Source organism: Limulus polyphemus, unplaced genomic scaffold (assembly GCF_000517525.1).
Source record: "Limulus polyphemus unplaced genomic scaffold, Limulus_polyphemus-2.1.2 Scaffold173, whole genome shotgun sequence".
Lineage (NCBI taxonomy): Eukaryota > Metazoa > Arthropoda > Merostomata > Xiphosura > Limulidae > Limulus > Limulus polyphemus.
Window position 1 is genome coordinate 279,684 of NW_013665783.1, and position 9,291 is coordinate 288,974.

General features: G+C 32.0%; 1 protein-coding gene across 3 annotated transcripts in view; it reads left to right on the top strand.

The window, feature by feature from the left end:
- Positions 1–2,763: 2,763 nt before the first annotated feature.
- LOC106478026 (casein kinase I-like) overlaps positions 2,764–9,291 on the top strand; it is a 22,774-nt gene continuing 16,246 nt past the window's right edge. The window contains exons 1-4 of one of the 3 annotated variants that reach the window (XM_022381543.1): positions 2,819–2,854; positions 3,760–3,793; positions 4,560–4,760; positions 8,088–8,128. In XM_022381543.1, coding sequence (XP_022237251.1) covers positions 4,571–4,760; positions 8,088–8,128 — 231 coding nt within the window. In that variant the 5' untranslated portion in view covers positions 2,819–2,854; positions 3,760–3,793; positions 4,560–4,570. Of the gene's footprint in view, positions 2,983–3,759; positions 3,794–4,559; positions 4,761–8,087; positions 8,129–9,291 lie in introns of all 3 variants that reach the window. The other 2 variants (XM_022381542.1, XM_013938533.2) reach the window with 2 other exon arrangements.

Here is a 9,291-nt window from a genome sequence, read left to right on the forward strand (position 1 = left end):
GAGTTAAAAGCAGATGATTGTAGGAAGTTTTGTTAATAATTCATTGATGTTGAGAATATCGAACGTCACGTGTAATATATTAACGTCGAGAATATAGAAGTCGAACAGACGATTAGGTAATAAAGATATAAATAACGTGAGACCAGCTGGAACAGCAGACAGTAGCAGACAGATAATAGCAAAAGAGTATAAAGTTGGTATGAAGAGTTAACCACTGTAGAAGTGATAGGCCACACATTTAATATGTTAGAGTGAAGCTAACAGTAGAAAAGAAGAAAAGAAAAATAATTTTATTCAGTCAAAGTGTGGTTATAAAGTAATTGAATCGGCCTGAGTGCAATTTGACAAAAGGTACAGAGGATTTTCAAAAGAAAGAAGACCAAACGATTACGGTCACTCGCGCCACAATTGTAAGTGAATTACAGAGAATACTAGTGGATAGAAATACAGAAGATAGTTCAGCTTGTCAACTGAAATTCGAAAGTAACTGAATAGGCCTAAGTGGATATTTGACAAGAAGGAGAGAATAATCTATATACTATTTATGATATGTCCATAATATCTATAGTGTTAAAGAATTTATAGTACATACGTTAACTTGTTCTGAATATATATATCATTTTGAAAACAAGTGAAGTGGTGCTCTTTATTCATTGTTGAATTTATCGCTAAAGGTCACAGACACCTACTGCAGAAGAATCCTAAGCTCAACAACAACATAGTATAAATTTATATTATTGAGAAATATAACTAAAAGCCTTTCTATTTGAAAATTGGCAAAAAGGAAAGTTATATTATTTTAAATCCTGACACTTTGCAATTCGTTTTCCAGATGCTTCATTCTGTCACCGATGTTCTTTTATATCACAGTGATGTTCTACCTCAATAATTTTTTTCGATATCATTAATGTTTTTTTTGTACTTCTTCAATTTTATCATTGCAGTTTTTGATATGTAAATAAACACATAACTCACCAAGTAACTGAAAGCAGAATAGACGTGATAATTCTCACTTCTCAATTGAATCACTCACTAAATACTGCACTTAATTTTCATTCTCAATAAATCTTCACACATTGATTATTGGTATTTATAATATACTCTTGTTTCTACAAATTCCATGAATTTCCTCACTTAAAACCCCATTTAATACATAATATGGAACAGGAAAACATATTTGGTCTACACTATTACCACTACTGCTATGGCATATGTTACTACAGGCCAGTGCAGTACCTTCTTGAACTACTTCACATATGTCACTACCAAATCCAGTTCCAGAATTTAGCTGGTCAATTTAACATCATCACTTAATTGAGAAATCAGTGGACTGTGATGTAAAAGTACCAAGGAGGCATATCAAGATCAGTGTGAAATAATATCCAAAGTGAACAGGTAGAATAGCAAACAACAAGCTATTAATCTTTCTACCCATTTAAAAAGACCATCTTTTGTGGCATTAAGTAACCTTCCAGCTGAGGGCAGTAATAATTATCAAGCATTGGTAGCTACCTTATCCAATAGGTTCGGAGTGACATACCAGGAGGAAGTATTCAGAGCAAAGTCCTAGAACAGTGTATGGAGGAAAGAAGATACATCAGCTAAACTTGTAGAACATTTGGAAAGGCTCGCCCATTTATCTTCATGAACTTTTTAGATTTAGCATCATCATCATGATTAGCATCTTCTTCCGAACAAACAACTAAATTACAACATTGAAAATATAAGTTACCACAATACTGTTAAAAATGCACAATTTTTACGATGCCCCGCTGGCTCACCGCAGAATTTCCCGATATATCGACAGGCTAATCCGCCCTTTGCCTAACTTCATAAATAACGCTAAACAGTCACTTACTTGCTAATTTTCTGGATGTACGTTACTTCTCGTATTTCAATTTCTTCGTCGAAACAGGAATTCAAAATTCAAGAAATCGAAGAAATAGTTTGTTTGTTTGTTATGGATTTCGCGCAAAGCTACACGAGGGCTATCTGCGCGAGCCGTCCCTAATTTAGCAGTGTAAGACTAGAGGGAAGGCAGCTAATCATCACCACCCACCGCCAACTCTTGGGCTACTCTTTCACCAACGAATAGTGGGATTGATCGTCACATTATAACGCCCCCACGGCTAAAAGGGGCGAGCATGTTTGGTGTGATGGGGATTCGAACCCGCGACCCGCAGATTGCGAGTCGAGCGCCCTAACCACCTGGCCATGCCGGGCCGAAGTAATAGGTAACCCGAATAACAAACTCGCTAACTTTACAATTAGTCAACTCTGAAACATTCTCACTAAGCACTCAACAATCTCTTCTAGTATTGCTTAATTCGTATTTTATGTCGTTCAAATCATTTGCTAAATTTGAAAGATTATTCTAAACTTTAGCTTAACGACTAGAGTTTAGTCGTTAAGCTACACGTTTATTATGTGACGTAAAACTTCCTTTAGCCATAAACTTTACAAACCTCTAAATTAAAACAATAAGAAAAGCAAAACATGGTTTACAACAATATCTTTAAAATGAGTGTATAACCATGGCGTTAACATTTTCTTATTGAGTTAATTATCGTATTTGTATAAGAAGGTGTAGCCAATTTAAAATTAGAAGTTAGTTGGAAAACTAATGTTAACTTAGTTTAGCCTAGTGGACCTATTTTTAAAATTGTATATATTTCTTCACTAGTTTGTATTAATTAATAAATATATATATTACATAATAAGTTAAGAACAGTTCTGGGACCACAGTTACTGGCTTTTGAGTGTAGCAGTACTGCTTGGTTTCGGTGTAGAGTAGGTTGCTTTTGTCGTCATTTGTGGTTATGTCATGCTTATCTTAGGCATAACGTTAGTACAGGTAGTACATGTATAATGCCATTAATAAATAGTAACTCATAATAGTAATTAGTACTAATTTTGTGTTAGCCCTACAGCCTTAATCATATCCAAAATATCTTACTTACCTTTCCTTTATAACAATTTAATGTAAGTTGTAATATAAAACTAATTACCGTGAATTAGTTTTCCTTCAACTTTCAAGTTCATACTTGCAAGTTGTATTATTGTAATTTGTAACAAAGTAAGCTGTAAGTGTTACAGTGTAAGCAATTTGTAGGCGTGCTTGAATATTTCTTAAACCATTTTTTTTATGATTTGTATACGAAGTTTTCCTCCAGAAAACGTAATTTAAAATGCATACCATATACGTTAGGTAGGATTATTTTAATAAGAAAAATCTGCCATGCATTTCTACCATTTGTATCTTTGGGTTTTACATCTACTATTCATCTATGTGTTTATACCAGATTCAAATACAAAATCTCCTTATTTTTGCACTATACAACTGTAACTTATACCTATTGAATGTCCCAAAAATCATTTCATACTTGTATACGACTTATTACTATTAGTGTATTATTAGACAACATAACAAAAAACTGATAGTGGTATTTTGCAAAAGTTGCAGAATTATATTGAGATATCTCTATTATATGAATATTATGTGTACTTTAGGACTAATTTGTAAGTATTATTAATTCACCACTAATAACAGTACACTTGCATTTTGTTTCGGATGCATAAACATCTTGCACTCTGCACAAAGAGTAACTCGGTATTAGTAGAAGAGAGACCTGAGCATATTGGATGTTACTTTTAGTCAGTTAGATCCAGAGTTAGGGATGTTTATCATCCTGATATTTTTGTTTATCTCTAGATCAAATAGCCTACAAGTTAAAACTAAATAATTGATACTTTTCAAAGATGCTGATCGGAGATTCGTGCGTGTCCTCTACTGGTGAGGGTAGTTTTATTTGTAGTACTAATATCTGAAACAACATTTCTTTCATCGTATCAGACTTTATTATAAATTTTATACTATTATAATAATAATGATTTTGTAGACAAGAAAGAAATACAGCTGTAACTGTCAGGTATATGTTGAAATGTTAAAAGTAAGATCAAATTGTTAGACAAATTGAATTGTAGTGTATTTTTAACTTCACAGTCTCTGTGTTAATGGCAAAGTGTTACTGTTTAAATGAGCAAGACATCTGAAAAATTTAAATGTGATTTCACTTTATTTTCCAGAGTTAATCATGACTTCCCATTATTATACTTTTAATATCACACTACATATGTCCTGATTTTAAGGGATATTTATAAGAACATGTTTGCATATTTTTTGTCAGGCACAATATTACTTAGCAGTAAATTATGTGTTTAGGCTTCTTACCATAGATTTGATTTATTTTCTTTTGGTTATGTTAGGGGCCAGTTATACATATATCTTATGTCAACATTGAAACAAATTTAATTTGGCAACAGTCAGTGAACTTTCTAATTTTGGAAATAAAGTATTCCATGTTATATTTTGAATGTTGGAAAATTGTGTAGTCTACAGGTTTTACTACAATGAGTAATAAACTTGTATCTAGATTTATATCAAGGGTATTTAAATGTGTATGCATATTTGTTTAAAAGGTGTTATTAAGGTTCTTGTGTTACAGGTAGTAACAAAATATATTCTTATTCAACTCTTTATTTTTTTTTTTACCTTTTAGGTAACTTATAAATGGTTAAAGAAAACACTATGCAGAAACGACAAGAATTAAGGCAGATTGCTAAATCAAGTAGTGGAACAAGGGCAGTACATAGTCAGTCAAGACCACCCACTTCTGGAAGTTCAGGAGTGTTGATGGTTGGACCCAATTTTAAAGTTGGGAGAAAAATAGGATGTGGTAATTTTGGAGAACTAAGATTAGGTTAGTAATTTAATTATTTATACACTTTTATAATTTTTATACATTGTATCAAATACATTTACAAAACTAGTAAAGGTTAGAAGAGTATGTCACATCTTGACATCAAATGTTAATTAGTTGTGAACTATCATAATAATTATAAAGCAAAAATGTATAAATTTAATTGACATTTGTTCAGTATTTTGAAAGTACTGATAGTTTTTTTCCATGAGCTCCTGATTTCAGCCTGAATTGAGAGATTTTTAAGTTTGAAATAATACCACAATCTTACGGAACACTTTTTAAAGGTTACACATTATTTTAGCACATTAGATAATTGTAATTTTTATGATTTCAACTAGAGTACATTTCCAAATTTAATAAATCCTTCCTCTAATTTCAACAGTTATTATTAATAGAGGCTAACCAAACTGAACAGTTGAACATGATGTTTAGGAACCCTATTGAAGCTAATAAGTTGTAGAGACAACTGATATGGATACTACTATCTTATCACATCAGTAACTTACTCGTAGCTTAATTTCATAGTTACTGTCTCTATTTTGAGTCAATAATATCATACCAAACTATCAGTGGTGTTCACAAGTCAAAAAATGTGTTTTAAATTTGAATGGCTTGTTTTTTTCAAATCTTATTCCTTTTCTGCTGATGACCTAAAAAAAGATCAAAACATTATTATATTTGTGTTTTCTAGTAAAAAGTCCATATTACTCGTATCAATCCTCTTTACAGTTTATAAGCTGTACCTTTGTTACTAGTTTTATGCCTCAGGGGTCAGTGATTTGGCCTTTGCTGTTATTTAAATGAATGATATTGATAGAAGCACAATTAATAAATTAGTAAAGCTTGCTGATGATGTTAAAAGTATTGGGTATTTCTAGCTGTATTGAGGATGTTGAATTATTACAGGATGATTTGTATCAATTGGTAAGTTGGAGAAGTATTTGGCAAATAACCTTTAATTATAATAAATATAAGGTAATGCATTTGGATTATTATAATTCAGAAGACATTTAATATAGTTGGGAACTCACTTATCAGTATGACTGAAGAAGAGGATATTAGTATAATGGTGGATACGTCATTCAAGCCATTGAAGCAGTGCTCTGTTACTTAAGGCCTCAACCTTTTGAAGGCACTAGCAAATGATTATTAGTTTGTTATTTTGCCACTAGGAGACTTGGAAGTGCTACCAGCAACAGCGTTATTCTAAAATTATCTGTAAATGTATCATAATTAATTATTTCATGTATTAAATGTTAATAGATATATATGTCCTATTTGTATGTTTATATCATCTGTCATTTTTTCTTTTTTTTTTTTCAAATTAAATGTCAAACTTATTTTGTTTCTCCTGTGAAATAGTTAAAAGATGCTTGTTTTGGGCAGAAATTGTTGTATCTAAGCCACAAGCACCCTATACTAAAACTATTTTATTATTAAAAGTTGAAGCTGAGAAAGAAAACATAACCTTTGTTACATATATAAAAAGTATTAAAACATTTCTATTGAATTTTTTAAAAGGTACAGTTTACAAGAGGGTCAATATGTTTACAGAGAAATTTTGTCCAGGAACACTTATTTATACAGCTATGCTAGTTTGTTTTCTTCACATTTCAGTGAAAAAACATTCCAACTGTCACTTTGGTTTTATATAATTTATATGCATGATGGGACATCCAACACATATTGAAGGATGATTGGATAACAAATGTTCACAACAGTTGCCTTTTCTACCTTTATTTCCAGCTGAACAAAAGATGATGTAATACTGAAGCTGCACTCTTCATTCTAATTTTGTGATTGGTCAGAATTGGGATTCTTATTTACAAGAAGTGTCTTGCATTATGTATCGGAAACTACCGATTACGTGGTCAACTACACTGTTAATAAAAACAACCATTGGCACCTGCTGAAATGGAACAGATAAAACCTGCTTGTTGTTAGGTGACTTTGCAAAGCAATCCACAAATGCATGCACAGAATGGTGAACTAACATTAAAATCTTACAAATAATGGGACAAGATAGCCAAGTGTAATGTTAAAACAAATGATAGGCTTTGTACAGATAAATCTTTATTTGTATTAAGGATAAAACTGCCCCCCCCCCCTGCAGTGTGGGAAAAAATAACCACTTGGGCACAGAATTTCTAAACACACTCTTGGTACTGGCCAAAATCTCAATATAGAGGCCATATTGTACGAGTTGAACCAGCTGGTTCACATCCCGATTACAATGCCACCCAATTATATGAGCTTTAGCCTCTCTATCCCCATTTCCTGAGTCTTACCTAGTCTGGGTATGCCATGCATCTCAAATGGAGATCATTAAACTAGCATGTAAAATGATCTTATCAATCACAGTTATAATAATCTTCTGTATTTTGTATCTTGCAACATAAATGACTGAAATGCATGTATTATTTGTTTATTGATACTTGAAAATGAGAATAAATTTTTGAGTTTCTCTTCTGAAATTTCTACTAGTAATTGTTTTTCTACTACCTTTCAAGTTTTACTAGCAAAACTGAAATATTAACCAACAATTTGTTAGTTTTATATTTCAAGCCCTGAAGCAAATAGTAAAATTAATATAATTGTAGGGTGTATTTATCAACATATTGAGTAGAAGTTAAAAGAGGTGATTATATTGCTAAACAAATCACTAGTTAAGCCTTCCTTAGAATATTGCATAAAGTTTTGATCTTATTTAAGAAATGAATTGTTGCAAATGGTTCAGATTATTATTAATATGATTCCAGGGATGGTAGGGCTATCTTACAGGGATAGGTAAGATCTCTTGAGATATAAGGGTAAAGGTTGATGTTATTAAAGCTTAAAAGATTATCCAGGGAATCAATAGGATATAAGCTTCCAGTTTCTTTGTACTGTATTCTGAAAATTGTAGAATGGAAGGCCACAAGTTTAAGATTGAGCTAGACTCCAGTTACAACTTTTATTTTTGCTAATTGGATGATTAACATATGGAATGAGTTGCTGTTGGCAGTTGTGGAAGCTAGCACTTTACAGGAGTTTAAGAGGGGAATTGAGGGTTTCCTGAAAAATTAAAGGTCAGTTTAAATTTCTACCTTTCTCAAGGATTGGTGTAAAGGAAAACTTGAAGGACCAAATGGTCCCTGTAAGCTATATATTAAAAACCCATAATGTAGTAAAAAACAATTTTCAGTTTTTATGTATTTTGTGGGTTTAGAATTTTAAAGCTATGTATATAAAAACCAAATTAAAGCTTTGAACATGATAACTTTAGTAGTAGCAGATTAACAAACTTGTTTATATGTATACATAAATTGATATTTTATTTTTCAGGAAAAAATCTGTACAACAATGAGCATGTTGCAATAAAATTGGTAAGTTATCTTTTTCTATAAGTTAATTTAAAATCAATAGTTAAATAATAGATAATTTTATTAAAATAGTTGTTACATGAAGGACAATTTCAAGTATAAGGTGTTTATACATTTTTGTTTCAGTTCAGTTTCATTGTTTGCTTAAATATATTTTTATATTTATTAATCAAGTTATTATTCACATGTGATTCATGTTAAAAAAGTATTAGGTCGTTAAGAAATTAATGTCGCATTTTGGAACACTTTCGTTAACCACTTCCAAAGAAATGTACATCACATATAATAGTTAAACGAATCACCTAAACGTCACATTAGTGTAGCCTATATAATGTGTAAAGTTTAGTATTCTCTAAATACTTATAGTGATGGCACATGACGAGACACACATTCGGCAGGTAATGCTGTTTGAATACAAGAAGGGAAACAATGCCTCTGTAGCTATAAAGGATATCAAAGAAGTTTATGGAAATGTTTTGAATGTTCATAAGTGTCAATGATGGTTCAGCAAATTTCATTCAGGTAATGAAAAAACTGTGATGGAAGGGGCCAACATGTTGGAATTAATATTATTGCTCTAAAGACACTTGTTGAGTCTAACCCAAGGCAACACACACATCAAATGGTCTTGAAATTGTGTGTATCTTATGAAACAGTACATAAACACCTAAGGAATATGGGAAAACTCCATGAAGAAGGTGTTTGGATGCCTCACAAACTCTCCAATGATCATCATTTCCAACATGTGAACGTTGCTTTGTCTCTTATGGCTCGTAATGCGTGTGAACCATTTTGGACAGAATTGTCACGGGTGATGAAAAATGGATTCGCTAAGCGAATATTAAACACCCAAAACAATGGCTCAGTCCTCGACAAAAACCACTTCTGACCCCAAAACCTAGACTCCATCTGCAGAAAGTGATGCTTTGCATTTGGTGGGACATCAAAGGAGTAATTCATTTTGAACTCCTCAATCCACAGTGAACTGTCAATGCAGAGATCTATAGTCAGCAACTGGAATGTTCAAATCAAGCCCTTCATCAAAAACGTCCTTCACTCGTCAATCAGAAAGGTGTTCTTCTCGCTGCAACACCATCTTAATGGAAAACATATGCAAATGTGGAAGGTGTTAAAGAAAACATCGACATGTTTTTTGCTTCAAAGCC